The sequence below is a fragment of the Barbatula barbatula genome (assembly GCF_947034865.1).
Source record: "Barbatula barbatula genome assembly, chromosome: 3".
NCBI classification, from domain to species: domain Eukaryota; kingdom Metazoa; phylum Chordata; class Actinopteri; order Cypriniformes; family Nemacheilidae; genus Barbatula; species Barbatula barbatula.
The window spans coordinates 4,258,425-4,277,527 of NC_136764.1; the positions used below are offsets into that span (position 1 = coordinate 4,258,425).

General features: G+C 44.8%; 2 protein-coding genes across 3 annotated transcripts in view; both read right to left on the bottom strand.

Moving 5' to 3' along the window:
- The window catches only part of LOC306891788 (uncharacterized protein), a 213,279-nt gene that overhangs the window by 176,096 nt on the left and 18,080 nt on the right, over window positions 1-19,103 (bottom strand). The gene's annotated exons all lie outside the window — the stretch shown is intronic.
- Window positions 3,373-19,103, bottom strand: part of LOC306891765 (NLR family CARD domain-containing protein 3-like) — a 29,580-nt gene continuing 13,849 nt past the window's right edge. Inside the window, exons 9-12 of one of the 2 annotated variants that reach the window (XM_079452282.1) lie at window positions 16,400-16,573; window positions 5,960-6,133; window positions 5,415-5,588; window positions 3,373-4,438 (exon numbers count right to left, since the gene is read on the bottom strand). In XM_079452282.1, coding sequence (XP_079308408.1) covers window positions 4,402-4,438; window positions 5,415-5,588; window positions 5,960-6,133; window positions 16,400-16,573 — 559 coding nt within the window. In that variant the 3' untranslated portion in view covers window positions 3,373-4,401. The remainder of the gene's footprint in view (window positions 4,439-5,414; window positions 5,589-5,959; window positions 6,134-16,399; window positions 16,574-19,103) is intronic. The other variant, XM_079452283.1, reaches the window with a different exon arrangement.

Here is a 19,103-nt window from a genome sequence, read left to right on the forward strand (position 1 = left end):
AGCACCGACTGGGCATGCTCGGAAGAAAGACGTGCAGTCATGGAGACAGAGTCGAGTTCCATACCGAGAAAGAGGATGCTCTGCACAGGGGAGAACTTGCTCTTCTCTCGGTTGACCTGCAACCCCAAATGGTCTAGGTGCCGGAGCACCAGGTCCCTGTGTGTACACAACAGATCTCGCGAGTGCGCCAAGATGAGCCAGTCGTCGAGATAGTTGAGTATGCGCACCCCCTGCTCCCTGAGGGGAGTGAGGGCGGCCTCCACGACCTTCGTAAAGACTCGAGGAGACAGGGACAGACCAAATGGGAGGACGCGATACTGATATGCCTGTCCCTCGAAAGCGAACCGTAGGAACGGCCGGTGACGAGGGAGGATGGACACATGGAAGTACGCGTCCTTCAGGTCGATTGCCATGAACCAATCCTGACGCCTGACGGACGTCAGAATGCGCTTCTGCGTTAGCATCCTGAACGGCAGCTTGTGTAGGTGCTTGTTCAGGGTACGCAGGTCCAAGATGGGGCGCAACCCGCCACTTTTCTTGGGGACAATGAAATACGGGCTGTAAAACCCGGAGTACATCTCGGCCAGAGGGACGAGCTCGATCGCCCCCTTCGCCAGAAGGGTAGCAACCTCGGCCCGAAGCACGGGAGCATCTACCCCTCCGACTGAGGTGAAGAGGATGCCCCGAAACTTGGGTGGGCGCTTGGCGAACTGAATCGCATAGCCGAGACGGATCGTTCGCTCTAGCCACCGTGCTGGTCTGGGAAGAGCCAACCAGGCTCCCAGGGACCGAGACAGGGGGACCAAAGGTTCGATCTGATTCATTGCCCTCGTGGGGGGTGGTTCGATGGCTGGCAGTACGGCTCCCTCGCCGTGGGGGGGACCCCGGGGAGGAGAGCGGCTCTGCCGAGGTGCCTGCCGGGCGATATCGCGGACCACCGCACCGTCTGACTGAGGGTGCTGGTGGCCACTGAGAGTTACACCCAACCGTGTGTCTCGCCGGAACACAACGTGGGGTTGCCGAGCACCGTCCTGCGGAGGGTGAGAGCGGCTGTGAGAAAGACCCAGGGAGAGAGAAATCTCTTTTTGTGAGAATGTGGGCACCAGGCCCTGGAAAGGGCCCGGCTGGTGTTGCTGGGACGGGGCAGGCACCGTCCCAGTCCGACCCTCTAGCGATGTAGTTGCTTGGGTCGGGCCTGGTGAACTCGATCTCCCTGGGTTCACCCCGTCAGGAACGCTTCTGCTTCCGCAGAGGTTGGTGACGGGATGGTGCTCTCCTCTTCGACGTCCTTCTCCGGGAGGCCGCCTGTGCAGGGGGCGCTGGAGCCGGAGTCTGAGTCGGAGGGGGGCGGGGCTGCTGGGGAGCAGACGCCGCGCGGGACCTCGACGGACGATAGGCGGCCGGGTCGCGGCTGGGCAGGATATGTTTAATCGCCTCCGTCTGCTTCTTTACAGTCGAAAACTGCTGAGAGAAGTTCTCGACCGTATCACCAAACAGCCCACCCTGCGCGATGGGATCGTCGAGAAAGCGAACCTTCTCAGCGTCCCGCATCTGCGCAAGGTTCAACTTGCGACTTTCCCTCGTGCAACTCTTTCAACGCCTTGGCCTGATGGACCTGCAGGATGGCCATGGCGTGAAGAGCCGAGGCAGCTTGACCCGCAAAGTTGTAAGCCTTCGACACCAGCGATGCCGAAAACGTACAAGCCTTGGAAGGGAGCCTTGGTCGATCTCACCAGGTGGCAGCTGTCTGCGGGCACATGTGCACCGCGACTGCACATTCCACCTGAGGGATGTCGACATAGCCCTTAGCTGCCCCGTCATCGAGGGAAGTCAGTGCGACCGAGCTAGTCTGACGTGCACGCGCCGAGAAAGGGGTGTTCCAGGTCCGACTGAGCTCCTCATGCACTTTTCGGGAAGAATGGTACCGGTGCCGACCGTGGCTTAGAGTCACGGCCGGCCCCAAGGTACCACGTATCCAACCGCGAGCGTTGGGGAAGAGGCGGTGCGGTGCACTGCAGCCTAATACTCGCAGCGGCCCGGGAAAGCATGGTTGACATCTCGACGTCCGCTTCATCCTGAGCTCGACCCCCCGGAGGAGGAAGCTCCAAGGAATCGTCGGAGTCGGATGCCAAGAGGTCGCCCTCCGATGCTGCAAGCGACATTTCATCATCGTCATGCCCCGTGTCCGAGACTTTTCCGGGATGGTCAGACGAGCGAGGCGGGGCGTGAACGGTCCGCGAGCCGGTGGCTGACGGATTGAGGCTCACGCTAATTCCCCGATCACCCTCGGTAATTCTTCCTCACAAGTATGGACTTGGACTTAAAGCAGCAGCCCTGGACTTCCGTCCGTTTGTTTTCCGACCCACATTTAAAAGCCGCCCACCGGGAAAACATCAATAAAAGCTTTAACTTGTTATGAACTTGGTGTTCGTGATCTTAATGCACCTGAGGTGAAGCATTACAGTCCTTTAGTGCCCGGCTAGCCGTGGATTATCCCTTATTTATGACCTGTCTATCTGACACAATGTTTACTGTACACATGCTTTACCAGCACTGTGCTATTCAATATAGTTTCTGAGAAAATCAGACATTCAGTTTCTTCAAGTAACATTTAATCTCATGATTCCTTTAAACTCTCAGATGACAGTATATAAAGTTCACACTTCAGAAGTCTTGCAGAAACAAATCATTTCTGTGTGTTCTTCAAACAGAGAAGTTAACATGTGACTCTTTCTCTTTTAAACACATATACTCTCCCTGAAATACAGCAGCAGTTGACAACATTAACCGTTCATGACTCTGTTAGTATCAATAACTTGTCCACGTGCTTTCACCATACTCATCATGAAACAGAAAGTTGGTAGAACTGATTAATATCCTAAAGAAATATTGTGTAATGATGTCATATGCATGAAAGTAAAGACGAAACACATGTTCTCCTCTCAGCTCATGATCTCTAATGTGATCTCACTCTTGCACAGGTAATGATCTGAAGAGCCACGTGCACATGCGCCCCAAACAAAGGCGCAACAAAACAGCGAGATTCCTCGTGAAATCTGTTGATATTACTGCACGTTTGGGTGATGTTATTCTGCACTTGTGCGGCGGACCTTCAGATGATTCAATACAAGACTAAAAGTTTGTTTTTATTTTATTAAAACATCTCGACTCTGGTGATAAACGATTTCACTATGAAGAGCGACTGCACACAGTGGAGATCATTCCACACCACCAAAAGTGTTTTTGTTATATGTGGGTATTCATCTTTATTTATATTATCAATCAATCCTTTGCACATTATATGCTAACAATTATGTGCAGTTTTCCCCACCGTAATGTGCGGACATGACCAGAAACGCAGGAGACATTGCTTGTATACAAGAACTTCTTTATTATAAGTTTGACATAAGTTATTTATCATAGCTGAACCTCCTCACGGACGGCCCCAGAACTCCCAAAACACAGAGAGAGAGAGACAGCCTTTTCTACCCAGAGGATCAAACCAATTTAAATACATGGGTGACAACTGAAATTCATATACATGAACAACTAAACCATAATTAACAAACAAGTTTTACTTAGTACATGATTTTACGTCAAAGTAAATGATTTTACATCAAAGTAAATTATTTTACCTCACAATAAGTAAAACCAATACCCAAACCAAGAACAATAATAAAACAATTACATAAAACATAAGAATAACCCCCCTACACACATAATAAATGAACCAAGCCTACATTACCCATAATCATTGGATAAACAGAAAGGCCGCACACCCTCTTAGACCCCCAAGACCCATGATGCAGCCATGAACCCAAAGACAAAGGTTTGAGAATGAATACAACTTCTAAATAAAGTAAAGAGATGAAAATGACTGGTGTCGTATGTGCACCTTAGACTAGAAAAAGAACAGAAAACATTTCCAATAAATTAACCACACAAACATGTAAACTAAATATAATCTTAACCAACAAATTACTGAGGGTCCTGTGAAATCTTCACATCTTCCCCAAACTCTCGCATGGTAAGCCAGAGAGAAAATCAGCGGTCACGTTTTCTGACCCTCGCCGATGTCTCGCTGTGAAATAAAAGGGCAGCAAAGCCAAACTCCAATGAGTTACACGAGCATTCATTTCATTTTAATGACATCTTTCATTTTATTTTAAGTTCATTCTTTATTAAATTAAATTAATATAATAATGTATTGTGACCCCACACACGTCAGACTTCAGGAGCTCAGAGATACAGGATGATTCAGAATATGAGATCAGAATGTTATACAAATGGAAATAATGATAAATAAGACACTTTTTAGCTCTTCACAGCCGTCAGCGGTGATGTCACAGTCTTCAGAGAGAAAAAGGCTCAGATGATCTTTACTGAATGAAGGGAATCCTTTCACTCTTCATGTGATTGTTTCAGTTGAGGCTCAATACTGTAAAACATTGAGGAGAAACATCAGATATGATATTAATATTCACTCATCTCAGTCATTATCAACATCATGTCACAATGACTTTATACTTACAAATCATATTAAATGAATCTGAGAGAGAGAACACAATACAAGAAGTGCAACCACACCAACATTAACACAAGTGTGAGTACAAAACACACTAATCCTAAAATGACTCTAAAGGAACAGTTCACCCAAAAATGAAAAGACTACTATGGGAGTCAATGGTGACCCACAACGGCTGAGTTACAAACTCTCGTGTTTATTTGTGTTCAGCACAACAAAGAAATGTATTCAGGTTTATAACAACTGGTCACCCAAAAAAAATAATTTACACCTTGTGTCATTCCAAACCTGTATGAATTTATTCTCACAAAAGATGATATTTTGAAAAGAAATGTGTCCCCATTGTATTGTCATCGTGTTTGTGTTGAAATACATGTGTGACTTCACTGAGAAAACTGAGTTTTGCAAAACTCTCGTCCCAATGTTGAGTAAACTTAAAAGTGTTTCCTACAGTATGTTGCGTTAAATATTATAGATTTCTCAACTTGTATTTTTTAACAGTGTGTTAGCGGTTGAACGACTTTAGATTTTTTTAGGTCGACTATACTGTGATAAAAGTCGTGTCGAATAGTCGATGACATCATTAATAAATAAAATAAGAGCTCAGAAATGTTTTGCAACAAGATTTGATGGGTGTGGGCACAGCCCCCTGAAAGTGTTATGAGCACTAATAGATGAAACAACAGAAACATGTGTCGAGTTTGTTTGTGACGCCCTACGACTTTAGAACAACGTCAATATATTTATTAGCCCACATGACCCGCGACTAGTCGACATCAAGCTTTAAATGAAGTGCCAGAGCATTCGTGTCAACTAGTTTGAGCCAAACCCTACAGTGTGGTAATAGTTTATAGAAATAAAATGGGTTAAAAAATAATAAATAACTCACAGTAGTGTCTGTAGTTGACATTGTGGATCCTTCAGTAGATCAGAGAGAAGCTTCACTCCTGAATCTTCTGGATTATTAAAGCTCAGATCCAGTTGTGTCAGATGTGAGGGGTTTGATCTCAGAGCTGAAGTCAGAGCAACAAAACCTTCAGATCCAATACTGCAGTTATACAGACTGAAGAGAGAAGAAACATAAATGAAATAATGACAATAACATTTAGACAATAATTAATTGTTAAATATATTTATTATTCATCAAATGTATCAAATTATGTCGCTTTTAACAAGATATGTAATAAATGATATGATTGTAAATCACAGTCAGTTTATATTAATATCATGAATAGTTTAATATATTGAAGTTAGTTATTAAAATGATCTCAGTTTGGTGATAATTCTGTATGAATCTGAATCAACAGAGAGTCATTGACTGACAGTCACTGTTAAGTCTCTTACATATAAAGATGATTCGGATAAACTTATGAAGACCTTCATTTACATAATACATACACATGTTTAACTTTATTGCTTTAAGGATTTTCTTACTTTAATGTCTTCAGTTTACAGTTTGTATTCTTCAGTCCACCAGAGAGCAGCTTCACTCCTGAATCCTTCAGATTATTGTTGCTCAGGTTCAGTTCTGTCAGATTCGGGGAGTTTGATGTGAGAACTGACGCCAGTGATGAACAACTTTTCTCTGTCAGATAACAGCGACTCAGACTGAAAGAGAAATAACAAGATAACAGTGAGTCACAATGTTAGTAAGACACTTATGACTGTTTTCTGACTGCATGATGGATCTTTCTGATGTGAATAACGCTGCACTTGCCACAGAGATGAATAACAGTCAAAGCATTAACAGATGGATCTTTAATGATCACTTCTGATCTCATTTCTATGTTTCAGGATATCGTAGAGAACCCAAGTGCAGACAGCGGGGTCAGAGGTGAACCTTTTCTGATCCGCGTGCGCTGCTTCTCTCCACCAAAGACACGCCGCATGAAGAGCAGCAGACACGTGTTCATGTTAACAACAGTAGTGCAGGTCAATAGACTCACAACAATAAACTAAATACAGCAACTTTAAAGGATTTGTATCTGTCAGTCTGTTTACTGTTTGCTAAAAGTCTCCAATATTCTGTAGGATGATTTTATGTAGAAAACAATAAAAATACTTTTGCTTTTGGTTTCTTTTCACAAGCAGCGTAGCATTTAGTAATGAACAAGGATCTTATTGTGAAATGATTTAAAGACAGAAGTAGTTCTGGTATGAAGGGCATTGAAAGGCTTATTTAGTAAGTAAATTAGTTTTCTGTTTATGATGAGAGCATTTTATGTGTTTCATTACATTTGTTGTTTATGGGGGGGATTAACTGGTCAGATTGTAAATTTAAAGTCTAAAACTAAAAGTCTAAATTTGAAACTAAAAGTCCAAGTCAAAAATGTATTTGGTATTTAGGATTGGGCATTTGATATTTAGGATTGGGCATTTGATATTTAGGATTGGGCATTTAATCATTTAGCCATTTAGGTTTGAGGTTTTGGGGATTAAGGATTGGGCATTTGAGGATTGAGGAGTGTATGCAAATTAGAAGGCGTGGCCCAAATACTGGAGGATGGGTTTGAAATGGCTGGTGCGCAGAGGCACCTTATGGACAGCAGAGAGAGCTCCCAGTGCTAAGGAGCACACTGTAATGAAACCAAACAGAGCGAGTGTAACGCTGGAGCGAGGATATGAGTCACCGTATACTATACGTGTATGCACGCTTTTATATATGTATTCATAAGCGCAGTTTGATTTAAACGCTATACGGTATAGCGTTTAAATCAAACTGCGCTTATGAATATGTGGCAGGAAGGGCGTTTCTGTGTTTCATCTTCGTAATTGATGGCCATTCTAGCCTATCACCTGCGCGTTTGGGCTATAAAATAACAAAGCATTTACCGCTTGTCAGGCGTCACGTTGGAATCGCTGCGTCGTTAACGCGCTTTCGTCACTGCTTCCTGGAAACCGGATGCGAGCACCCGAGCCGGTAAGAAAGCGCTACTAGTTGTTTTTAGCTCATGTAGTGCACTTTATGTGAAGTGCGTTCTTTTAATATGCCTTTTAGAGACACCGCTTTGTTTTGGAGAGCGTGCTTTGGTCTACCGCTGTGCAAGCCCATTACTATCGCTATTGTTTACATGTACTGGATGTGGATACTGAAGGTAGGGAGACGTTGCTAATCTCTTGCTAATCGTGCTCCATTGTATGAAAGGCATGTTTTGAAGTGCCAGTTTGTATTTAAGGTGTCCTAATCCCTACCCTTTCTCAGTTGTGCAAACCTGAGTTCCCCTCCAGAGAAAGTTACGTTCATTTTCTTTGATAGGTATGTATTAGTTTTATATGTAGGTATTCAGTTAAGAAGTTATCTAGTAGAGTAACAATCTCATGTTGTTTATAGGTCCGTAAAGGGCAATAACTGTTTTCAAGTCGGGGTGCTCCGTGTTCATTTACGGCCGCAGTGCTGTCCTGTTTCTATTCCGGTCCTGTTCCAACGGTTAACCGTCAACTGATTTCTAGCATTTTGTTTCGTTGGACTGCTCTTGGCTACAAGGATTGTGCTAAAATCAAAACTGCACTCTTTGCTTTCTCCCATTCCAATTTATTTTGTTTTCTTTTTCATTTGTATTTAATTTTGTTTCTAAAGTTAAATGTTCGCTATTTTGTTTTGGAAATCTAATTATCTTTTTTGAAAAGTTTATTTCTTTAACCCTATTTTGTTTCAAAATGCTGGACTGGTTTGTTTGATTAATAATTTTGTCTGAAGTTTGCGTTGTTTCTTTATTGATTTCTTTATATATTTTGTCGCCATCGACATTGGGGTTTAGTCTCAAACAACGGTCTATTTCAATGTATTAGTTATAATACCATATTGGTTATTTAGATCTTCTCTTTAAGCCTGAATGATCCGCCCATCTACCAAAGGGTTTTCTGTATTTGATGTATCCCTTTTTGTGTGTGTTAGCAGGGCCTGAGCACCAGGGGCAGAGGATTCTTATCGGGGTGATGGTATCTTTCTCACCGTGTGTAGTGCTTGGTATTAACACCTGAGTGTTTGTTTGTATGCGTGCGTGTGTGTGTGTGCACAGTGACGTGCAGTGGTCCTGCATCTGTGGGTGGTACACCACGACTCTCTGCCTCTGTGCCCTCGTCCCTGCCTGGACCTGGATCTAACCCTTGTAGTGTTCCACACCTGAGCAAAGTCCCTCATATCCTTCTTATACTGTCATTTTAAATATTGTCAATAAAATATATTTTTGTACGATGACCCATGTCTCTGACACTGAGTGATACAAACCTGTGTGTGCCTTTCGTTGGGGTTTATTCTAAGTCTTTGGGTGAAATTCCCATCGTGGCGTAGTCGGAGTGTGAATGGTACAATCTTATCCATGGTAAAACTTTGAACCCCCTTATTGCCCTCGCGTCACCCGCCACATAGTGGCGTAGTCGGCAGGGTCCCACTAGCGTATGGTATGCAATATGGGGTACGTGGTGGGGCACCAGTTGAAACCGCCGGGTCGGCGCAGCAGTCCGAGTTTGGTGAGTTGAGGGAAATACTACGACAGCAACAGCAGCAGTTGAATCACCTTACCCAAACCTTTGCCCGTCTCCAACCATCACATGCGCGTAGTCGTTCCCCTCGCTCTGGCTCAGTTATATGTAGGCGGTGTCAAAGACCAGGCCACTTTGCTCGTGAGTGTGACGGGCAACGAAATCTCCCAAATCCCTCCCAGCCGGTGGCAGGTCCCGCTACAGCTGAGAATAGATGGCAACGTCCCTCCCGGCCATCGGAAAACTAGTTCCCACCAGGTTGCAGAGTCATCGCCTGGGTGGGGAAGTAATTGACTCAAGTAGGGAAAGGGTATGTAGTTCAGGTCCCCTTTTAATCTCCTCTTGTCCGCATGTGGTTGCTCTTATGGGGGGTGTCTTAGTGTCCTGCTTAGTGGATACTGGTTCCATGGTAACAACAATCACTGAAAGTTGCTTTCAACACAATTTTGAACCATGGGGTCAGGATCGTCTTCTAAATTGTCAGTGGCTACAACTTCGAGCAGCCAATGGGCTTACTATCCCGTACATAGGATATTTGGAGCTAGACGTGGAGATTTGTGGTAGGCTTGTTGTTGGTTGTGGTGTCCTGGTTGTTAAAGATCCTCCTGGAGGCATGAGTGTGGATGTCCCTGGGGTACTGGGGATGAACATCCTGGGCCGGTGTTACAAGGAGCTTTTCGGGCAGCATGGCACCTCCCTCTTTGACCTACCTGTAGTTACACAATTACCAAGCGTGTCGAGTGCACTGCAATATTGTCAACAAGTAAGTGCTAGAGAGCGCTTAGATCAAGTAGGGTGTGTACGGGTGCGTGGACGTGGGGTGTGCCGCATACCAGGTGGCACCATTAAGCTAGTGGCAGCAACCTGTTCAGCCCAATATTTTGGCAGTACGGTTTTATTTGAGCCCCCTGAGTCAGGTCTTCCAGCCGGGCTTTTAGCATCACCTGCTCTGGTAAGAGTAATTCAGGGGACTGTCTACGTGCCGGTAGTGAATGTCGGCACAGTGGATGTGATGCTTCGCCCTACAACGGTGGTGGGTAACCTTAGGGAGGTGTATGTAGTCAGTTTGCCAACAGGAGTTGTTGAGGTAAAGCCAGTAATTGCCACTGTCCAGTCCCATAGTGTGCAGGTGAGTCCCTCCTTGTCTCAACAGATGGAGTCTCTTGATTTATCGGTCTTGTCAAAATCCGAACAGGCTCAGGTTAGAGCTCTGGTGCAGAAATATAAGGTGGTATTTTCAGGTCATGAGACCGATCTAGGTTGTACTCGCCTCATTTCCCATGACATTCCCTTATTGGATGATGTCCCAGTGCGTCAACGATACCGACGGATACCCCCTTCTGAATATGAGGTTGTAAAAACTCATATCCATCAGTTGTTGGAGGCTGGAATAGTTCGTGAAAGTTGTAGTCCTTATGCATCGCCAATTGTGCTAGTTAAAAAGAAGGACGGTAGTCTGCGTATGTGCGTAGACTACCGTCATCTGAATGCCAGGACTAGGAAGGATGCATTTCCCCTTCCTCGAATTGAGGAATCTTTAGATTCACTGGGGGGGGCTCGCTGGTTCTCTACACTGGATCTGGCCAGTGGGTATTTACAGGTTCCTGTTTCCGAGCAGGATAAATCCAAGACGGCGTTTTGTACGCCGTTTGGATTATTTGAATGGAACCGCATGCCTTTTGGACTTTGCAATGCCCCAAGTACGTTCCAGAGGTTAATGGAGAGACTATTTGGTGATCAGCGGTGTCAGTCCCTGCTCTTATATCTTGACGATGTTGTTGTGTTTTCTTCCTCTGTAGCCCAGCATCTAGAAAGATTAGAGATGGTCTTGAGTCGGTTAGAGAGAGAAGGACTCAAGGCAAAGCTAGAGAAGTGTGTTTTCTTCAGGCCAGAAGTCAAGTACTTGGGCCATGTCATATCCGCGCAAGGGGTGGCAACCGATCCAGGTAAAATTGAGGCTGTTGCAAGATGGCGTTGCCCTGAGACTGTCTCAGAGTTACGAACCTTCCTTGGCTTTGCAAGCTACTATAGGCGCTTTGTGGAGGGGTTTGCAAAGTTGGCAGCCCCTCTGCATAAGCTAGTTGCTGAAGTGTTGGGAGGTAAATCAGGTAAGCGACGAGGGCAGAGTTTGGGTCCTGTCTGGAACGAGGACTGTCAGACAGCATTTGAGGCACTTAAAATAAGGTTAACATCTGCCCCAGTACTGGCTTACGCAGATTTTTCCAAACCCTTCATTCTAGAAGTAGACGCTAGTCATGGGGGACTGGGGGCAGTTTTGTCCCAAGAATTTGAAGGGAAAACCCAACCCATCGCATATGCCAGTCGTAGCCTAAGGCCCACTGAGCGCAATATGACCAATTACAGCTCGATGAAACTAGAGTTTGTAGCACTCAAGTGGGCCATGGTGGAAAAATTCAGGGAATATCTTCTAGGGCACAAGTGCATAGTGTTCACGGATAATAATCCCTTAAGTCATTTAGCCACAGCGAAGCTTGGAGCCACGGAGCAACGCTGGGCCGCAGAGTTGGCTGCTTTCGACTTCGAGATACGATATAGGTCAGGAAGGAGCAATGGTAACGCAGACGCTCTCTCTCGCCAGAACCCAGTTGTTCGAGGTCAGCTCGAGGGTTTGGCTGCAGGCGTTGTTGTCCCTGAGTTGCTACAGCAGGCCATTGGTATAGGATGTGCTGCACAGGCAGATGTGAGGGTAGTGAGTGCGTTGCCAGGCTATTCTGCCCCTGACCTGCGATCTATGCAGGAGACTGATCCCGTTATCGGACCGGTAATAAAGTTCTGGGAGCAGGGCCAGCGTCCAGGACCTGAGGAGCGGCATCAGTTGACCAAACCATGTCTGACTCTCCTCCAGCAATGGAATCGATTAGAGGCAAGGGAAGGAGTGTTATATCGGAAGATATTTCGCCCTGATGGAGGTGAAGAGTGTTACCAGTTAGTGTTGCCTGATGTTTTGAGGGAAGAGGTTCTGATGCAGCTCCACCAACAACATGGCCATCAAGGGGTAGAACGCACCAGTGAGTTGATTCGGCAGCGGTGCTATTGGCCAAATATGTTGACCGATATTACCCTTTGGTGTCAAGAATGTGAACGTTGTCAGCTCGCCAAGGATAGTCGGCCAGTAGCACGGGCTTTTATGGGCCATTTATTAGCTTCAAAGCCTAATGAAGTCCTTGCGATTGACTTTACTGTGCTTGAACCCTCACATTCTGGACAGGAAAACGTATTAGTGATGACTGATGTGTTTAGTAAATTTTCTATGGCGGTGCCTACACGAGACCAAAGAGCTGAGACCGTAGCCCAGGTCTTGGTTGAAGAGTGGTTTTATAAATTTGGTGTTCCTGGCAGGATTCACTCAGACCAGGGCCGGAATTTTGAGTCCTCCCTTATTCGACAGCTTTGCGAGCTATATCAGATTAAGAAATCTCGTACCACTCCATATCACCCTGCCGGTAATGGGCAGTGTGAGCGGTTTAACCGCACCTTGTATAACTTGCTGCGAACATTGCCGGGCCCTAGAAAGAGGGACTGGGTGTCTTGTTTGTCACAAGTTATATTTTGTTATAACACCACCCCCCATCAAGTGACAGGAGAGTCTCCACACTATTTAATGTTCGGTCAAGAACCTCAGTTGCCGGTAGACTTTTTGCTTGGTAGAGTGCCGGAACCGGTTGCCGGAAACGTACACAGCTGGGTCATAGAACATCGTAGGCGGTTACAAGTTGCCTTTGAGGGGGCACGTGAGCGGCTGAAAGCTGCGGCCGACCGTCGTAAGAGGCGGCATGACCAACATGTCCGGGACCTACCCTTTTCAGAGGGTCAGTTAGTCTACTTACGAGATCATGCAGTGCGGGGTCGCCACAAGATCCAGGACTTGTGGAGTTCAGTGACTTATAAGGTGATTCGGTCCCCGGAGGAGGGAGGTGCCGTGTATGCTATTGCGCCGGTTGCAGATTTGGGCAAGGTACGACGAGTGCATCGTTCTCTGCTGAAAGCTTGTGTCCGGAGGGACATTACACCTGTCAACCAGCCTACTGGGGTTGTAGAAGCTCAAGATGACCCGCAAGAGTACGAAGGGATAGACGATGACGATTTGATGGTATTGGCACCAGAGATCCCTCAGATTGTTCAGGGTATAGGGCCTTGGATTGTGAGGCGCCCAGCGCAGCTTGAGGTGCAGGAAGAACTATGGCCGGTAGACCTACCTCCTGGTGGTGCGACTTTGGAGTTAGAGGAACGGGTTGTAGAACCTATGGAGAGCGGAAGTGAGACCGACCCTAGTTCCCATAATGAAAGGGTTGTCTCCCCTCGCCGCTCGAGTCGAGCGGGAGCGGGTCAGCATTCGAATTTGCATCGTCTGCCTCGGGCTGTGGGAGACGTAAGGAATGAGGTAACCGATGATTCTGGGATGGTAGCCAACAGCATTTCAGCTTTGTTTAGGCCTTGGAGTTAATAAAATAGAGTGGTATCTTTGTAATTGGCCTCAGTCCATCGTCGGGGCGCCGATTCAGAATGGTGGGGTAGATGTGGCAGGAAGGGCGTTTCTGTGTTTCATCTTCGTAATTGATGGCCATTCTAGCCTATCACCTGCGCGTTTGGGCTATAAAATAACAAAGCATTTACCGCTTGTCAGGCGTCACGTTGGAATCGCTGCGTCGTTAACGCGCTTTCGTCACTGCTTCCTGGAAACCGGATGCGAGCACCCGAGCCGGTAAGAAAGCGCTACTAGTTGTTTTTAGCTCATGTAGTGCACTTTATGTGAAGTGCGTTCTTTTAATATGCCTTTTAGAGACACCGCTTTGTTTTGGAGAGCGTGCTTTGGTCTACCGCTGTGCAAGCCCATTACTATCGCTATTGTTTACATGTACTGGATGTGGATACTGAAGGTAGGGAGACGTTGCTAATCTCTTGCTAATCGTGCTCCATTGTATGAAAGGCATGTTTTGAAGTGCCAGTTTGTATTTAAGGTGTCCTAATCCCTACCCTTTCTCAGTTGTGCAAACCTGAGTTCCCCTCCAGAGAAAGTTACGTTCATTTTCTTTGATAGGTATGTATTAGTTTTATATGTAGGTATTCAGTTAAGAAGTTATCTAGTAGAGTAACAATCTCATGTTGTTTATAGGTCCGTAAAGGGCAATAACTGTTTTCAAGTCGGGGTGCTCCGTGTTCATTTACGGCCGCAGTGCTGTCCTGTTTCTATTCCGGTCCTGTTCCAACGGTTAACCGTCAACTGATTTCTAGCATTTTGTTTCGTTGGACTGCTCTTGGCTACAAGGATTGTGCTAAAATCAAAACTGCACTCTTTGCTTTCTCCCATTCCAATTTATTTTGTTTTCTTTTTCATTTGTATTTAATTTTGTTTCTAAAGTTAAATGTTCGCTATTTTGTTTTGGAAATCTAATTATCTTTTTTGAAAAGTTTATTTCTTTAACCCTATTTTGTTTCAAAATGCTGGACTGGTTTGTTTGATTAATAATTTTGTCTGAAGTTTGCGTTGTTTCTTTATTGATTTCTTTATATATTTTGTCGCCATCGACATTGGGGTTTAGTCTCAAACAACGGTCTATTTCAATGTATTAGTTATAATACCATATTGGTTATTTAGATCTTCTCTTTAAGCCTGAATGATCCGCCCATCTACCAAAGGGTTTTCTGTATTTGATGTATCCCTTTTTGTGTGTGTTAGCAGGGCCTGAGCACCAGGGGCAGAGGATTCTTATCGGGGTGATGGTATCTTTCTCACCGTGTGTAGTGCTTGGTATTAACACCTGAGTGTTTGTTTGTATGCGTGCGTGTGTGTGTGTGCACAGTGACGTGCAGTGGTCCTGCATCTGTGGGTGGTACACCACGACTCTCTGCCTCTGTGCCCTCGTCCCTGCCTGGACCTGGATCTAACCCTTGTAGTGTTCCACACCTGAGCAAAGTCCCTCATATCCTTCTTATACTGTCATTTTAAATATTGTCAATAAAATATATTTTTGTACGATGACCCATGTCTCTGACACTGAGTGATACAAACCTGTGTGTGCCTTTCGTTGGGGTTTATTCTAAGTCTTTGGGTGAAATTCCCATCGTGGCGTAGTCGGAGTGTGAATGGTACAATCTTATCCATGGTAAAACTTTGAACCCCCTTATTGCCCTCGCGTCACCCGCCACAAATACATATATAAAAGCGTGCATACACACATATATACATTGCTCACATATACATGTATAGTATGTGCGAGTGTTTTATATGTGTGTGTGTGCGGAGTTTGTATGTATGTATGTGCGAGTGTTTTATATATGTGTGTGTGTGTGCGGAGTTTGTATGTAGCCTATGTGCGAGTGTTTTATATATGTGTGTTTGTGCGGAGTTTGTATGTATGTATGTGCGAGTGTTTTATATATGTGTGTGTGTGCGGAGTTTGTATGTATGTGTGTGTGCGGAGTTTGTATGTAGCCTATGTGCGAGTGTTTTATATATGTGTGTTTGTGCGGAGTTTGTATGTATGTATGTGCGAGTGTTTTATATATGTGTGTGTGTGCGGAGTTTGTATGTATGTGCGAGTGTTTTATATATGTGTTTACACGCATCGAGTTTATATGTATGCGTGAAAAAGTGTACATGCATGCATTACTAACATAATATGTATTGGTATGGATTTCACATTAGTGCGGACATGTTTTTCATATGTGTTTGCTTGAACATCCAATACTATACATGTATATCTGAGCAATGTATATGTGTGTATGCGCGCTTTTATATATGTATTCATACGCGCAGTTTGATTTACACCCTATACGGCGCCTCATACATATCCTCGCTCCAGCGTTTCACTCGCTTTGTTCTATTGAGAGGACGTACTCGCCACAGAACAGAAATATAAAATAAATGGCCTGATAAAAGACCATAAAAATATTTTAGACTGCTTTATTGCGTGTTATTTGTTCAGGTGAATCTTTTAGGATTATCTGAATGTCACAGAATTTGCTTCAACCTCGCCGCTACTGAACAATAACAATAAACTGCACTGTGACAAGGTGAGACATGTTTTATATTCAATAATGTTAGCTGTTCATTTGATTTAATGTTTGGTGTTTATTTTAGACTCAAAGCCGATTAATGTAGGCGTTTGTGTTTGTTATGACAACATCTGGCTGTGGGTTTGAAGTGATTGTCACAATGGTTTATGGTGACGTTACTTTGGAATATCGCTGTTGTTTGGAGGAAATTTTGCCATAACCGAGGTTTTGATGAAACGCCGCCACTGGCAACTACATCAAATTTACACAAGAACAAGAGTGAAAAAGCAAAACATAAACTGTAAAAATACTCGTCAGTCACTTGAATTAAACAAAATAGTTTATAACAAAATTATAATTGAATCAGTAACTCACTGTAGTTTCTGTAGTTGACATTGTGGATCCTTCAGTAGATCATAGAGCAGCCTCACTCCTGAATCTCCTGGCTTATTATCACTCAGATCCAGTTGTGTCAGATGTGAGGGGTTTGATCTCAGAGCTGAAGTCAGAGCAACACAACCTTCAGATCCAATACTGCAACCAGACAGACTGAAGAGAGAAGGAAATTCAATTAGATAAATTAATGTAACTTTTTTAATAATACCAAGAATAGTCGGTATAATATTCAGGTTATTTGTTTGAAGATTTATAAAGTCTCGGCTACGTATGTAACAGCCGTTCCCTGATGGAGGGAACGAGACGTTGTGTCGATTAGACAGATGGGGTTTGTCTTGAGAACCTTTCATCTTCTGACTATTTTGAAAAGGCCAATGAAATTGGCGAATGAAATTTGCATGCCGGACTCCGCCCCCAGATATCCAGGTATAAAAGGGAGACCGCGTGCTGGATTCAAAGTGGGAACTTTAGGCACGTAGCCAGGCCAGAGTCTCAGGATCAGGTGGGAACCGGGGACGACGACGAAGGTGGCCGGGGCTATTTAGGAGCAGACCCTGAACGGGACCTCTACAGCCAGATGGCGGCCGGCCAGCGGCGGGTCTCACCAAACAGCCCACTCTGCGAGATGGGAGCATCGAGAAAGCGGACCTTCCCGGCATCCCACATCTGGGCAAGGTTGAGCCAAAGGTGCCTCTCCTGCGCTGTAGAAATTTGCTCTTTTACACCTCTGGAACCGCTGAGACGCCAGGGGAAGTCACTGACGAGGGACAGTCCGCTTCAACACGTCGAGAAATCAACTCTTTCAGAAGGATTGTCATCAGATGAAAAGGCTCCGAAGAACAAAAGCATAATGACAGCGTTTTCCTTTAACAATGCCATCTCTGCGTACATTTCGTTGCACTGTACTTGTATGTGTGTAATGACAATAAATTGAATCCAATCCAATCCATCTGACAAAAAGTGTTCCCATTGCAGTTTAGCTAAATGTTCCTTTATCGTATTGCCTAAAAAATAGCTCATGCGCAATTTTAAGGGTAATGGCAAAGCAACTACTCTTGTGTCTCTTATAGTGTTCACACCAAACGCGAATGAAGCGTTAAGTGCGAGTCAATGCAAAGACGCAATAGACCTACATTGCGGTGTGAATTACGCCAATCGCGCAAGTTTGAAAAATATAAACTTTGCCGAAAATTCTCGCTGCATTAACCAATCAGGAGCCTGCTCTAGCAGTGATGTGATTATGACATAGCAAGCGGAGGCAGAAATCTGAAACAACAATGAAGGACTGCGCTTCCGAAGGATCTGATGGGTCTGGCGGCGAACGAGTCTACGTCGTTCTTCAGCTTTCCAAAGCACATAATGCGCAGCATCCCTTTCAACAAAATCCATGTCTGCCATTTCGCAACGAGACTGAAGCTGCCTGGCAGAAGCCCCTCCCATGACGCGAATTTGCCTCTGTAATGATGCGAATTTCAGGCACGAATGATGCGAGTAAACTCAAAATGTTCAAGTGTCCAACTACACGCGAATAGCCCGATTTACTGCGTTTGGTGTGAACACTCTATAACACCAGTGATTCTCAACCGGTGGGCCGTTTGGTGGGCCTCGGAGCGCCATCTGGTGGGCCGAAAAACAATAAAATGTGTCAATGATTTAATAAGTCTAATGAATTTACATGTTAAAGAAACACTAAAGTCGAGTCAAGATGCATTATCTAAATGTCAATTTATATTTGAATGTCGTCACAAATGTATAAAACGTCACAACATCAGATTGAACTAACACGTTACGACTTTCAGATATAAATTATGTTGCAGTACATTATGTTAGGCTACTGTAAAATGTCTCATTTTCTGAAAAGAAAATCAGATGTCGGAGACAGTCCTGTGCAAAGCAAAAGCATTGAAGTGAGAATTAAGGTTGTGACGGCGGCTGTGACTGAGGTGGTAAAGTGCAATGACGGTGGTGAGCTGCCGCCAGCGGTAGTGCACGTCACTGTGACAAATTTAGGTTTAATAAAAATTAGATCAGGATTGCTATGTGTAGGCTTCCAATTCTAGATTGTTTCAATTAAATATTTAACATTACACAAAAATGATTGGCATATGTTTCCATTGGTGAGTTCGAGCACGGGCCTGCATGTCAAAAACCAGGTTACTGCGTGTTCTGCGATGGATCTTGTTGTGAAATGAACAGTTACATAAAGTAAACCGGCTGTCATTTAGGCTGTGACCCGCTTGCTTGGTGTCGGAGCGAGGGCAGGGTTTGCCGCGGTTGCTGATAAACATCTGTTTGTTTGCGCTCCTGTTCACATCTTCTGTACGTGCATTTATTGCAGCTGGAAAATGTCAACATGTAAGTTTTATTACGATATTAGGATGAAAGGAATGAAGCATTGAATAGTCAATGATGATTGATGATAACAACTTCTTGCTCAAGCTGTGCACTTGCTTAGCTGTCAATCGCTTTCTCCCTTGAATGAGGCACTCTGATGACGGGGTACGTTTTGATTGGTGGAAGTGACACTCGACACCTGAGTTTTGTACAGCCACCCCCAAACTCAAATATTGAATTTGCTCATTTTCAAAGGTCTGTAAACTGACATTAATCATTTTCCGGTAAGGCTGGGAGCTGAACGAGTCGAGCAACAGGTGTAGGTTCTGCACTTAACTTCAACATTGGC